A 15,165-nucleotide genomic window follows, 5' to 3' on the forward strand; every position below is an offset into this window, starting at 1 on the left:
GATGATGCTGTCACTCCCATCCTGCAGACGGGGAAGATGAGGCTGAGGGAGACAAGGCAGGCAGGTGCTCCCGGGTCAGCCAGCCACATGCTGCCGGGCTGAGATTCAAACCTACATTTGTGTGACCTGGACACCCACCCCCATTTGCTGACACACAGCTGGCTGCTTCTGAGGCTTTTCGGGAGCCCAAATGCTGACGCCACCCCCGGGGCAGATCTCACCCCTCAGTGGGGAGGAACGAGGTGGGAGGCTGGGTCTCCATTACAAAGAGTGAGGCACACCCTGTCTCTCTCAGTTCTTCCACTCGCCCGCTTTCCCCAGGACTCCCGACTGGACAATCAAGCAGACACTCCCGTACCCCAGGGGGGTCAGGATGGCTGTGAGCCCCAGGCAAGTCCCTTTCCCTCTGGGCCTTAGCTGCTAAAGAAAGAAAGACAGCTCCAAACCCTGAGCCGCATACTGCAGACTCTGCGCCTCACCTTCCATCTCACAGCAAACCAAGGAGCAGAAAGAGAAGTCAGGCCGCTGGCAAGAGGCAGAGCCGGCACTCACACCTGCCTCCTGGTGCCAAGAGTGGGCTCTTGGCCATGTGGTGGGACCGCCAATGACTTCCAGCAGTCATTTCCCACCCTAAGAGCCCTCACTCCCAGATCAGCTGCTGAACAGCTTCCTTCAGCATTGCTCCACTCTGCAAATGGCCCCCAACCAAGGCATTCTGAGAAGTGCTTTGATCACGTCACTCCCTCACTCCATAACACTCAATAGCTCCCCAATGCTGCATGGAGCACAGGGTCAAAGTTCTGTGAGGTCTTAAGAAAACATCCAGGTAAAGAATTTCCAGCACGTACCCTGCATTTAGCCCTCTACCCTGCAAGTCCTTCACAGGCAGCCCTGGCTCTCCCCGCACTGGCCTCAGAGCTGGGAGGCCAGCGACCGCTCTTGCCCGGCGTTTCTGTCTTCCCCACGGTCTCAGATGCACAGTAGATGCCGACTGATGAGTCTTCAGGAGCAGAATTCTCGTAGCTGGTTAAGGCCTCCTGAAGTGGCGCTTCCTCCATGAAGCCCCCCCGGTCCCCCCAACAGGTATAAGACCTCTCCCTCCAGATACGTGGTAGCTCTTCCAACACGTCTATGGCTGCATTTCATCACAATCTGTGCAGACATGGCTCATCTCCCCAGGACACTGCCTTAGAAGCTCCTCGTGGGTCAGGCGCCGTATTTTCTTCATTTTTACACTTACTGCAGTGCCTGGCACGCACTAAAAATATTAATAACAATAATAATGACAACTATCCTTTGTGGACACTTAGCATGTGCCGGGCAACTACTCTAGATATTTGACATGGAATAACGACTCATTTAATCACAACCACTCTAGCAGTGGAGTGCCTTTATAATCATTTGTAGGTGAGGACACTGAGACACAGAGTGGTTAAGTAACTTGCCCCAAATGACACAGGAAGAGACAGGCAGTTTGGTTTTAGGGTCAAGGGCAGGGAAAGGGGAAGGGTGGAGGGGAGCCGTGAGCATGAGGACCAAGCAGAAACAGAACAGAGTCTCCTGCGGGCTCCAAGGGAGAGATTCCTGGTGCCCAGCACAGGGCCTGGCACCCAGTAGGTACTTAGTTAACGGAAGTGACTAGGAAGATAATTAGATACTTCAATAGCTGCTCAGAGAGAGGTGTGGAGTCAGCGGGGCTGGGGCGGGGGCCGGGGATTCCCAGACAGGAGGGCTACAGTGGGAGCGGGGAGCCCAGCCCTCTGCAGTGGCCAGTGCCCCCTGCTTCTCGCCGCTCCCCCGCTCCAGCCTCCCTCCCCAGCATGTCAGACCTCTCATGCACGGTGGCACTGGCGGCTGGCAGTTTTTCTCCGGCCGAGATCAGCCACAGAAGATTGAGATCGTTTCTTTGCTGCGTTGGCAGCTGAGAAAAATGGCAGTTTTTCCTATTTCCAATCCAAGAGTTCCTTCCTGTTGGACAAAGGCCCCATACACCTGTCTCTCCCCATGAGGAACAGGACAGGGGGGAGCGTGGGTCACTCCTGGGGCAGGTCCCCTCCTTGGCTAAGAGGCGTGGGCTACAGTGGTCATGTGGTGGCAGGGGGCTGGCGGTGAGAGGAGGGGCCAGCAACTGAGCTATTGCAGACACAAAACAGGCACAAGCAGAGGGGTCAAAGCAACAGGTGAGCCAGAGTCACTGCGGCCGCTCGGACCTGGGGAAGACAGTCACCCTGGCTGTCACATCCCCAGATCAGAGCGCTATAAGCTCCCTGTCAAACAAGCACGTGTAACCCCCTCACCCCTAGAGCGAGCTTTTTGTAAAGGTAGATAGTTAGAAAATCAGAATCTGGGAAAGAAACCCAAGATTGCTCAGTGTCCCACACGCCCCGGCAGAGATGAGGACACAGGCCCTTGGCCTCCATCACGGAGGCGATGGCGGGGGTCTGAGCCAGAAGAGGCCATGGGAGCACCTGCTGCTACAGCCCCGTGTTACAGACAGGAGGCCAGGCCCACAGGAGAGAGGTGGGTGGCCACCAGCCTTGCCAGTCCTTGGGTGGGCTCTGCCTCAGTCTGCCCCCTGCACACCCTGGTCCTGCCCCAGATCGGGCGGCTGTGGGGCGGCAGGAAAGGCAGCCCCAGCCAGGACTGTGGGGGCAAGGGGGTGAACGAGAGCAGACAGAGGTCCCTCCTTGTGGCAGTGGGAGGCCAGTCCCCATTCCTGCAGGCTCTGCCATTGCCAGTCAGCTCAGGTCACTCCTGCCCCAAACCCTGCTATGGCTCCCTGCGTCGCTCAGGCTGCAAGTCAGTGTTCTTCCAAGGGCCTCCCCCTCCCACCCCAGCTCCCCTCCCCCACCCCATCTCCCCCCCAGCATCCCTCACTCTGCTCCAGCCCCTCTGACCTCCTGGCTGGACCTTGAATGGTCAAGCCCGCTCCGGCCCTGGGGCTGGTCCCTCTGTAATGTCCAGATATTCTCTCAGTTTCCTCCCCTCACCTCCTTCAAGCTGCTTAATGACACTTTATCAAAGGCGCATTCGCTTTGATACCGCACAACCCCTCCCAACACCCACACTCACCCACGCTCACCCACGCTCACACTGGAATTCCAATTCCCCTTACCCTACTTTCTTATTTTCCTTAGCCCTTGTTGCCTTCTAACATATTATATAATTCCTTGTTTAATCTATTTATTATTTGCTGTCTACCTTCCCCCTGCCCTCACAGGAATGCAGGGGTTTTTGCTGTGTTCATGGATTACGACCAGTGCCTAGAAGAGTGTCTGGTCCACAGTGAGCACCAACTGCACACTTGTCGAGTGACAGGGAAGGTGTCCACGTGGACATGTGCACAAGTGTCATTGACTCATCTGATGAATCCTGAAATACCTCCTTACTCCAGAGACCCCAGGAGACCCCAAGAACACAGGGCAGGAAGTGGTCACACCCCTGCCAGGTTCAAACTAAGCAGTGGTCTTTGTTCATCTAAGAATCAAGGTGGGCTTCCGGGAGGAAGCGTGGATATACTCTGGCCTGAAGGCTGAGTAGGAGATAGGGGTGGAAGAGCGTTCTGGTCAGAGGGAACAGCATGTATGGAGGTTCTGACACAGAAAAGAAGGTGACTCATTCAAGGGGCTGGAGATCAGCGGGGTCAGACGGCGTGGGCCTCACTCAGGTGTATGGGCCCTTGCCTCTGTTGGTCCGCGTCTGTGCTATTCCCCAGATGCGCATGCGAGAGAGGTACGGCAAGAAGACCTTGGCAGGCAGGTCAGAAAACCTGACCCCAAGAGGCGGTGTGGCCAGGACTCGCCTGAGCCTCAGCTTTGCCCTCTAAAATGGGACCACAGTGGCCGCCTGCCCCCAGCGGCCACTGAGAGTCAAATGGGGTCACGGCTCTGGACTCCCAAGAACTGCCAGGACTCTCAGGCGTCACGAGCATGCACCTGTGGCTGTGCGGGTGCACGGGCGAGCGTCTGCCAGTGCAGCTGGCCCCCACCGACACCCTTCTCCTGCCATGACAAGTCTGTGCTAGGCTACCAAAAACACACTGGTTTTGGCCCTGAGCCAGGCTCCCCACAGCCCTGGGGGCTGCCAAGTGGGAGCCTGCAGCCTCTGGGCAAAGTGGTCATCTCATCTCTCCCCGTCAGACCCTCACTGTGAAAGAGGACAAAGGCCAGCTCTGAGGGCTGGGGCTGCACCTCCCTCGCCAGATCGGGGCCTCTCTGAAGATGAGACTGTGTCTGCCTGTCATCCTGGGCGCTCCCCCAGGGAAGGAACCATTTCCCTTTCTCCCCTTTTCTCTCTCAGAAAAGCAGAAAGGTTGTCCCTCAATGCGACTGTGGCTGATTCCGTTTAAGGGTTGGCCAGCCCTGGGGCCATGCCCCTGGGGAAGGGGTCAGGGTCAAGGGCGTGCTGGCTGCCTGTTCTCTCAGGGCCAGGGGTCTGCGCTGTAGGGTCTGACGTTGTTCAGACCCGGATTCTTGCATGGAGATGCCACTGAGAACCAGGACCATTTTGAGTGTCACCCGCTTATCCAGGTGACCCTGGACACATCAGTCTCCCGGCTCTGAGGATGCTGAGAGATGGGCCCAGGAAACAGAGAGGGGCTGAGAAATCCCTCCAGCGAACACACCTCCTGCCCTCTCCCTCCAGATTGACCTGAACGCAGAGTCATTCAAGAGAAGAGAGGAACCAGCTGCCCAACCGCACAGGCCCAAAAGGTGTGGCAAAGAATGAAGCGGGAAGGATCTGAGTTCGATAAAAAGCAGAACTTTCCAAACGCAGATAATTACCTAGATAATTTAGACAAAAAAGGATTTTCTTCAATTACCTTTTCTACTCTTTTTTATTTTTTTTGCACTGAATTATTCATTCCTGCATTCATTCATTTGTGAAACAAGCACTGAATAATCCAGGTAATTGCTTGCATTTTCCACTTCATCCTGCTGGGTTGTCTGCCAGCCAGCAGGGCTTGGGGTGGAGGGGTGGGAGGGGGTGGAGGGGTGTGAGGGGTGTGGGCTGGGGGGAAGGAAGAGGAGCTGAAAGGGGTACTCACAATAGAAAAAAGATAATGACTTCTGGACTCTCAGCCTGTATCCCCCCCAGGGGCTCGTTCCCTCTGTTACCCCGTGGGCCTCACCTGTCTCCGTGCCTCCCTCCCCCCCGGGCCGTCCGTTGGTCCTCCAGAGACAGATACAGTAGCCAGCATGGTGTTGGCCCTTCCTGATACACTGCCCCATCCTTGGGGACCGCTGGAGCATGGCACAGCCAGCTGAATTAATAATAAGGAGGCCCACTTTTCATTTAAAAAGACAGAGCAGAAAAATAGAAAAGAAATTTATTTTCAAAAAAAAAAAAAAAAAAAACCCTGCCACTGGTTCATTAATCTCTTATTAAAATTCTGTGCGGAGCGCTGGCAAGGAAGAAGGAAGGAGGACCCTGGGGAGGGAGTCGGGAGGGCGAATCGCAGCCACTCGTTAGCATCTGCTGGCCGGGCGGGTGGAGACCTAAGGGAGGTGACAAGAGGTGGTTCCATCATAGAACAAGCCAGTTGGCAGGGGCCTCAGTGGGCATCGTCCCCTTGCTCTGGGCAGAGGCAAAAACCAAGACTCCAAGAGAGGGAGTTGGCTGTCCCGTGGCTGCGCAGCAAGCTGATGACAACGTCAGGATTTGAACCCCCGTCTGCTGCATCCTGGGGACTCTGATTTCAAACTGCCTTGAATTTCAGAGTCTGGGCCTTTTTCTCATCTCCCCAACTGGACGCCAAGCTCATGAAAAGGACTTGAAGCTCAGGGTTTGAACCCCTCCACGAGCCCCCCCGGAGTGCTGGGCAAGGTTCGTTAACGTCCCTGGTGACTGACTATCTTGACGGCTTGGGACCCGAGGCTAGAGGAGGCCAGAAGCTCATCTTTGGAAGAAGCCACAGAGAGAGCAGGTAACAGAGGTGGTGGAATCTCTGCCGAGGGGCCCAGGGCAGACCGCCAGTCCAGGAACGCCCCCTTGGGCTCTGGGGCTAGTCCCGGTTCCAGAATGGATGGGCAGGATGCCCTTGGGCACCCCCTTGTCCTCTCGGAGTGCCTCTCCACATCCACAGGAAGGGTGGATGCAGTGGTCCTGTGATCTCTTTCAGCTTCAGTGCCGTGGATGGACACTGCTACCTGTAGGGCTACAAAGCGACACCCTCCCCCAGCTCACGGCCCACTGCCCTAGGTGGGCAGGCAGAGCCTGGCGGGTGGAGCTGGTGCCTCTCAGTGTTTCAGTTTCTGCAGCATCACCAGCACTTTCTACTGCCTCAGGCCTGGGGGTCTGTCAGTTCCAGACAGGCCCCCAGCGAGGGCCTGGGCCCTCCCCTGGTGTTGCAAAGTGGCCTTACCTCCCGCAGCCAAGCACTGTGCCATGCTCAGAATGGATTGCAGTAAAGCTCATTTTCTACCACCAAGTTTATAGCACATCCCCACCTACTGGTCTTAAACATTAACAAGGCTGTGTCGTGGCACAGGGCTCCATGTGGCCAAGAAGAAGACGGGTGTGTGTGTGGGGGGGCAGGCCTCATCGCTCGCTCTCAGCAGTGAGGGGCCCTCCCAGGCTGGCCCTGTCCTCCTGCTGCCTCCCTCCTGCATTCCAAAGGAGCCCAGAGCTTGGGGAATCAAGGGGACCCGGAGAACTTTGAGAAACTCTCGAGGTTGTCGGGCTGGGGGCCCAGAGGGAGGACACACGCATCTGAGGTCACGTATTCAGAGCCCAAGGGACAGTGCATTCACATTCCACGGGACTGTTGCAACATGTCACTCAGACATGTGGATCCTGTATGTGCCACTCAAGGGGCCTGCACGGCCCTGCCCTGTCCCCTTGTCCTCTACCTGCCTCCCGACCTTCCCCTCTTCTGCCTCACACTCCAGAGCCCCCTTTTCAGTTGACACTGGGAGAGCCCCCAATATAGAGTTGTCTTCCCGCCCCTTCATTTCTTCTGAGCACCTACTCTGAGTCAAGCACTAGACAGTGGAGCAGAAATGAAGAAGCTATGGCTCCTGCCCTAAATGCAAGTCTGGGGGGATCAGGAGGGGTGTACACATAAGTATGCCCACGTCACCCTTCACACACACACCCTGCAGCCATGAGGAGTGCTGCAAAGGGAAGAGAGCAATGCTGACAAGCCAAGGGACAATCTAGGCAGACGCCCTGGAGGAGGTGATGTTTGAGCTGGGCTTTGAAGGCTAAGTAAGGCTTTCTGGAGGCAGGGTATTCCAGATGGAAAGGCTGGTGGCTGCAAAAGAAGAAAGGCAGGTAGGTGAGGAGAGTGGTACCTCATAAGGAGCATGGAGGATGGAGGGCAGGCAGTACCCAGAAGTGAAGATGTAGATTGAGACAAGATCATAAAGGGCTTTGGATGCCAGAGGGGCAAAGAGTGTATCCTTGATCCTATAGGCAGTGGGGAGCCAGTGAAGGTTACTGAGGAAGGGGTGGCATAGTCGGCTCTCCAAAATATTTACTCACCCCCTGCCCCATAAACTCTTCTTTGAACTAAAAATGGAGCAGAGAGCTTGCCCAAGGAGGCAGGGGAATGGCCTTCACGGATGTTCTCTGGCACAAGCCTTGAGACCGGAAGTACTGTAGGAGACTGGGCCATCACCCCACAGGCTGAGCTGGGCTCTGAAAAGCAGTGGGGCTCCGCCCACACAGGGTATCTGCCCAGCAATCCTGGCAGAAAGTGAGAAGGGGAGGGACGGGCCAGAGGCCACACTGCTTGTGGAAGATGGGGAACACGAGGCAAGCAGCCCAAGGTCACCCCGCCGGACGGCGCCAGAGTCAGACAGAAACCCAGGCTATTTGGCTCCCAGTCTGGCTGTGCGGTCAGAGCCCTGCGGCCTCAGTAGCCTGCCAGGCACAAAAATGAGCAAATGCTCGCCCACCCAAGCACCTTCGAAGAGCCCAGAAATCCCAACCAAGAGTCGGCTTGAAGTGAGGCTAAATCCAAGAACCCTTTTCCTGAGAGAGAGGCTGTTTGGGTGGGTGGGTGTTAGGCAGCCCTGAAGGAGAAAGGCCTAGGGGAGATGGGTTTTTTTGGGGAAGAAACTTCTGTGATTCTGGCCTTATGTATCTGGGGAGGGGTCCCCAAGCTTTGAGCATCTTTTAGCACCCTCCCCTGAGGAAGGGGAGACTGAGGCATGGGATGCGGACTTACGGAAGGAGCTGGGAAGGGAACCGGATAGACAATGTGGGAGAAGGGGGAGAATGCCGGCTGGGTGGGAGACCGTCACCCCACTCCTCAAACAGCTTCTTTCTGATCACCAGCCAACCCTGGGCCCTGCGTGTGCCGGGCATGGTGCTGAGCACTGGCTGTGTGGAGGGACAGAGAAGAAAAGTCCACGGTTCTGCCTCCACTACTCCAGGAGTAATGGGAACAGAGAAGATGCTGACATCTAACGAGACGTTAGGCAGACTGCTAACACTCCACGAGAAGCAGCGGCCGGACAGCAAGGCCGGACTGGAGCGCTAGCACGGTGCCAGGAAGCAGGCAGGATTCTGGCAGGCAGGGGAGGGAAAAGCATCTTTAATACCAGGCTGCGGGGTCAGGAAGGCAGACGTGGGAGCCAGAGCATCTGAGCAGCCGGCGGTGGGGCCATGGCTGGCCTTTCGGCAGGGGACTCTGGCAGCAGGATGCAGAAGGCGGGCAGGACCACGCCTAGACCCAGGCCTGAGCTGCATTTCCTCCTGCTGGCCGCCCCAACTCCCTGCTCACTAGGACTGGGTGGCCAGCACAGCACTCCAGTGCTAGAGTGCAGAGCCCACCTCCCCACCCCCTCCCCGCCGCCCTCAGTCTTGCACATGGGGCCCAGATTTCTGGTTCCCAGCTGCGCTCCCCCTGCGCGCCCCAACCCCCCATCGTTGCCCTGCCCATTCTTTTGATAAAGAACTGAGGTTGGCTGTGTCTGGAGAACTGAACGCAAAATAGCGCCCCCCCCCACCCCCGCAGTCACTCCCCAGCCGGGAAGAACCAATCCGCCCGTGGAGGGAGGTCAGCCCGTTCCCCAGCCCCTCCTAGCCTCCGGACCCTGGATTCCCAGAGCCAGTCCCTTTCCTTATTCTTTCAACCTTGAGAGCGCGCCTTGGTCGGGGCGAGAGACGCCGCTGGTTAGAGACCTTGGGCGCGCGCACGGCGGGCTTGGGCAGGCTCCTGAGGACTGGTTAGATGCGGGCAAAAGCTGAGCACGACACACCGAGGGTCTTCCACCAACGCGGAGAGCCCACTGCCCCCTCCATCTAAGCCCCTCTCCAACCTGTCCTGCCTCACCGCTCAGCGTGGGGAAACGACTCCCCCCCAACGCTGGTCGGGGAAATGTGCCCCGGGTCTGCTGGTTTCATGTTGGGCGGGAGCAGAGGGACTCTCTTCTCCATTCTCCTTCCCCACCAGCCCCGTCCCTCGCCCCTCGGTCAGCGCCCCTCGCCTCCTGGAGCGCCTGCAGCTCCGGAAGGCCCGCTGCAGCCTCCTCCCGTCGGATCTGAGTTCCCACTCTGGGGGCTGTTCAGACACCCTCTGTCCCCCACGCGTATCCCTGCTGTCCCACTGTCTTGGAGCGCCCCAACCTCGGCCCCTCCCTCTCCCACCTCCTTTACCGCGGAGCCCGAGGCGAGCCTGGGGAGCAGACGCAACAGATTGCAGAGCGCGCGAGCGCGGAGCCCGCTCCCTCCGCGCGCCGCCCGCCGCCCGGCCTGCGCTGGCCGCCCAGAACCCCGCCCTCCGGGCTCGGCTAAGCCGGCCATTTAGATGCAGCTCACAGGACGGCGCGCGGGAGGGCGAGCCGCCGCGGCTCCCCGGGCCGCTGTCAGTCCACTTCCCTTCTCGAGCACCGCCGCAGGAAGCGCGGCGGCGGGCGGCACGGCCCCGCACCGGCCTGCGCGCCAGGGGCCGGCGAAGACACGATCCCCGCGGACCCCAACAGCCCCCAGCCCCGCCGGCTGCGGGGGAGGGAGTGGCAGGAGCGGCGGCCCGGACCAGACCTAGCGGATCCTCAGATCCCTATAGATTTCCGTGGGCGGACACGCCCCCAGACGTTCTGGTTTGGACCCTTCTTTCTAACCAGGAAAGGACTGGAAGGACCCCCGCCCCTCCCCGCCCTTTCCCTGGGCCGGGCTCGGTCCCCAGGGCTGGGCTCGCAGTCTCCGCTCCCGCCAAAGGGCTTGTGGGCTGGAGGTAACTCGAGCTACTGCCTGAGATGCCAAGCTGGGAGCAGCGGCTGCGAGTCCGGGGGGTGGGGGTTCGCCTTTTTCCAGTCTCCCCCGTGCCCCCTCCAGCGGCGCTCGCCGCATCTTCACTTCCTAGTCCGCGCCGCGGCACTTACCGTGGGCGAACAGGGCCGAGAGACAGAGCAGGGCGGCGCCGCCGCGGCCCAGTATCCCTGGGGCCATGGCCGAGGCGGCAGCGGGAGGGGGCCGAGGGGGCAACAGTCGACGACGAGTTGGCCCCAGACTGGGCTTGGTCACATCCAACTCAGGGTGGCCGTGGCGCCAGGCTGTCTCTGCGGAGGCTCTGGGGACCAAGGAGTGCAATTCGGGGACACTTTGAGGGGAGGGGGCGTCCCAGGCGGCGCCGGCTACACCCGCGGAGCTGGTGTGGGCGCAGCTCCGGGCGGAAGGAGCCTCCACCTTCCCCGGCTGGTGCCCCCTGCAGGATCTGCGCGGCGAGGGGGGAGCCGCACGTGCGGTCCCGGGGCCGGTGGCCACCAGCGTCTCGGGGTCTGCCTAGAGTCGAGTGCAAGATCCCCCAGCTCCGCGGCCCCGCTCGAATCCGAACCCGCTCGAGGGTGCAGATTTCCAACGCAAGCCCCAGTTTCTCTGGTTTCGGTAGTAACCCCACATAGATAGCGAGGCTTCCTTCCTCCAAGCGCTCTGCAGCAGTTCCAGCATAAAAATCCCAGGTTAGGTGCAAATAAATGATTTCTTTCGCAAAGAAAGAGAAAATCCAGGCAACTTTAATCCATCTAGAGAAGAAAAAGTTTCCGTGCAGTGATGAGACCGCCGACGCGGGTTGCCACCATCCTAGGCGACGCCGGGAGGGAATGCCTGAGGCGGATGGCCAGCGGCTTGTCCCCTCGCTGAGCTCGCTGCTGGGCCAGCGCGCTCTCTCCAGCCTCGACCAGGGCCCGGGCTCCTCACAGGCCGGCTCAGCGCCGCCTGCCCGGGGAACGGCTCCGCGGCTGGGGTGAGGGTCGCGCGGCCGGAACGGGCTGCCCCATGGAGATGAGGCTTGGAGAAACGAGGGAGCAGGAAAGCCGGCTAATGCGCCTGATCCGAGCCCTTCCTGTCCGGGGCGCCGACTCCAGCCTCCCGGCCGTAAGCGCAGGAGGATAGAGAGGGGCTCGGCCAGCCCGCAGCAGCTCTGGGCAGCCCCCCTCTCCTCCCAGGTCTCGCTGTCCCAGCAGAGGGGCGCGCTGCTCCGCCTCGCTCCTCGCCTTCCCCGGGGGTACCTGCACAAACCTTGAACTTTTCCGGGGTTCAGAGTCTCCGACGCCGCCTTCTCTCTACCGCCCCCGCCCTGCCCCTGGACGCCCGCAGGCCCGCCGTGTCGATGCAGCCGGGCATCGGCTCTCGCTCGCTCGGAGTCAGTTTGTGCGAGCGGAGCGCCGCGCCAGCCTGGGCTGCGGCCGGCGAGACCCGGGCGCCACGCCAAGGGCCGGGGCACCCGGCGCCCGCGCAGCCCACGGCCGAGGAGGCGGCAGCTGGTGCCTACGGGACCGAGCGGAGAGGAGGTGCCGGCAGGGGGGCCGGCTCCCCATGGACGTGAGTGGAGGGAGAAGAATCAAGGAGCAAAAAGGAAGAGGAGGTGGGGGGAGCCACAGTTGCACGAAGCAGCCGCCGCCGCCACCGCCTCCTCGGCGCTCGCGCCGGCTGCTCCGCCGTAAATGACTCGAGAGAGAGACACACACACTCGCGCTCGCCCGCCCTCCTCCCCCGTCCGGGATTCAGCGCCCACCCCGGCAGTAGCGGGCGCCGAGCCTGGCGCGCTCGCTCCCTTCCCCTCCTCTCCCCTCCCCGATTCCCCGTGGTCACGTGGGCCCGGAGCGCGCAGCCCACGACTCGCGCGCCACGGAGGACACCCCCCTCCCAGCTTCCCCTCCCCTGTCCACGTGTCCATTCCGCATTCCCAGCCTGGGGGCGCGCGCGGCTCCTCAATGAGACTCCGGCAAGGGCCGACCTCGCGGCTCTGCTCGCCCCTGTTTTGTGTTTTATTTTTCCTCCCCAGTGCAGGCTAGCGCTGGGGCCAGAGTGGGGCCGGCCGGCTGCGGCGGCTGCATTTCCCCCGGGTAGACGCCACCGCAGCCACCGATGTCCCTTTTCAAAGAATGCACACTCCCCGCCGGGCGCCGGAGATGTTTTACAGCCGCTCTACCAGAAGCGCGGGTAGGGGGCACCCTCCCCCCAGCCCCAAGTCTGCGTAGGACTCTCGGGGGCACTGGGTGGGAATCAGCTGAGCTTTGGCGCCCAGCCCCTCTCGGGCCGCGCCGAGCTCGCCGGCTCAGCTTCGTTTGGGGATGGGCCCGGGCGCAGCTCGGGGAAAACCCCTCCGCTGCTGTTGGGCAGGGGGAGCGGGCGGAGAGGAGGGGACGTGCCTTCCTACAGGTTGTTTTGCAAGCCTTTAAACTGGCAAGGGGTGGGGGTGGGGAACTGCCCTTCCGGCACACTCACCCAGGCACCTGCTGGCGAGGAGGGGGAGGGGTAGCTGGGTGGTGTTCCTTCCCACCATCAGGCCCCTTCTGTTAGAGCTCAACCCAGATCAGACCCGACAAGTCAACCGTCAACCGTCAGCCAGGCATTGGATCCTTGGCAATGATTTTATAGCATCATTGGGTATCATGTCCCAACCTCCAGGGGCCGGCTCTCAATTCCACTCTACTCTGGAGGGAGAGGGTCTTCCATCCCACGGACATAGCTCTTAGGGAGGGGCCTATGGGTTTTGAGGGTCACGGCCTCCTATACCTCAGCACTCAACCAGACTGAGTGTAGGGTGAGGTAGGTCAGAGCAAGGCCAGCTGGGGTGCTCAGTCTCCCCATCTCTCTGACTGCGTCCTAGACCCGTACTTGACCGTGTGTTTCCTTTTCATCCAGGAAAGTGACAATTTCTTTTTGGAAAATGGGCTTGGACCATGCCTGGAAGCTTCCCTCCTCCCTGGCTCCTGGCTGTTGCTGCCTCAGCTCGGTGATGGGGCCTGCGGAGAACGGCTCTCACCCTTCCCCCACCCCCACATCTGTCTGGACCTCAGAGGTGCAGGGAGGTGGAGCAGCGAGGGCTGGCCGGGCTCCTGGAGGCCCCGGGGATGGAAGGTGCCGGAGTCATCAAGCAAGATGATTCTCATTAGGCTACTAATGCCTGATGGCAATTAATGTCACCCAAGGGCTTATTAACCATCCGACTGAGAGGCAAGCCAGCAATCAGGCTGTGTGTGGCAGAGAAAGGGGGAAAGAAGCCACCTCCTGATACAGGAGGGCTCGGGAAAGAGGAGGAAGGAAGCGGGGAGCTCTTGCACCCCTCCCCACCCCAACAGAATGGGCCCAGGGCCTGCGAGGATTAAGTCCAGAGGAGAGACAGGTGTCCCACAACAGTGCAGTGAAGATCTCCAGCATCACTGGCGCTGCTCACAGCAGACCTAGCCTGGCCTCATGGAACTTACAGTCTAGAGCGGGAGGCAGACTAAGCTAGTCGATTCCAGCTGGGACAAGTGGCGTGACATCATGCAGTTTTGCTCACCTTATGGAGGAGCCTCTGACCTGGGGCAGGCTGCTCTCCTTAGAGAATGTAACGTCAGCCCAGGTTCTTCCGGTATCTCCTACATGGATCTACCCTCCGTGGACCGGGAGCCTTCTGCCCGGCCAGCGTGTCTGACCATCCTCTGAGCCTCCAAGTGGGACATCTCCCTCCCTGCCCCAAGGGGCAAAGAGCTACCGATGGCCCCCTGGGGAATAAAATGTGCAAATTTCTCCAACTCAGGTGCCCTGAAGGCATGTTCCTCTCAGGCAGTGCCAGTTCCAGGGCTCAGGGAGAAAGCAGTTGGCATGGAGTAGACCCAGCCAGCTGCCCTAGCTGTTCCAATCCCACATGTCATTTACCTGGAAAGGGACTCACCCCTAGGGCATTCCCTACCACGCCCACAGTCTGCCCTTCTGGCACCTGCACAGCCTCCTCATGGATTCCCAGCTGGCAGTGCTGGCTGGAACCTGGGGTGGGGGAGGTCAGAGAAGCGAGCCCAGGTGGAACCCCGGGCTGGAGAGAGGACCTGCCATGTGTGCGCTCTTCTGCCCCAAATGGGCACCTTATTCATTAAGGTGGTGGCATTCCCTTTCTGCTGTTTCTGTTTTCTCCGGGGCCAAGTATCTTTCTGACTAGCGGACTGGCAATGATGGGGTTTTCTTGATCCCCAGCCGCTGCGTAGTGTCTGGAAGAGCCCCAGACTCTTGCCAGGCAGCCAGGCAGCAAGATGGGCTCTGTGTCAGGCCCCTGTGCCCTGCAAGGTTACCCATGAGGGACCACCCCAAGAACCTGGCACCCACTTGCTCTGCTTGACCTGCCACCACGGTGGACCCAGGGATGTCTGCCCTGTCGGCGTGCCTCTTTTTCAGGATGCCCGTCAACAGGAGAAGATAGGACGGGCCAATGAGGGGCTTCACTATGGGGAGCCCACCGTTTGGAGGGGCTCCTGGGGTTATCCTGGAATCCTGGTCTGGCTCAGCTGGAGAAAAGCTCAGAGATTTCCCAAGCTAGTCCTCTCATTGTATAGCTGCAAAAGCTCAGCCCTGTTAATTCAGTCATTTTATTAAATACGTTGACTTTTTTATTGAGCTGCAATTATGTGTGAAGCATTGTGGTGAACACTAGAATTCACAGGTTGAATAAGACAGACAAAACCCCAATGGGAAACTTCGAGAGCTTGGTTCCACAAACCCACACTGAGGAACAGCCATATTCATAGTGGATGTTTACTCAGTGCTTTTCAGGTTCAGGCACTGTGCTGGGCATTTTGCATCCATCATCTGGGTCCTCACTGCAACTCTTTTAAAAGTTTGCTATTATTATAGCTGTTTTCCAGATGAGAAAACTGAGGTTCAGAGAAGGTAAGTTTCTTGCCTAGGGTCACGCAGCTAGACAGTAGCAGAGCCATAACTGAGTTCTGTAACTCACTT

General features: G+C 59.5%; 1 protein-coding gene across 1 annotated transcript in view; it reads right to left on the reverse strand.

Moving 5' to 3' along the window:
- TMEM132E (transmembrane protein 132E) overlaps nt 1–10,465 on the reverse strand; it is a 52,763-nt gene extending 42,298 nt beyond the window's left edge. Inside the window, exon 1 of the mRNA XM_070560845.1 lies at nt 10,332–10,465. Coding sequence (XP_070416946.1) covers nt 10,332–10,398 — 67 coding nt within the window. The 5' untranslated portion in view covers nt 10,399–10,465. The remainder of the gene's footprint in view (nt 1–10,331) is intronic.
- Nucleotides 10,466–15,165: the final 4,700 nt, after the last annotated feature.

The sequence above is a fragment of the Equus przewalskii genome, chromosome 10 (genome assembly GCF_037783145.1).
Source record: "Equus przewalskii isolate Varuska chromosome 10, EquPr2, whole genome shotgun sequence".
In the NCBI taxonomy this organism is placed as follows: Eukaryota; Metazoa; Chordata; class Mammalia; order Perissodactyla; family Equidae; genus Equus; species Equus przewalskii.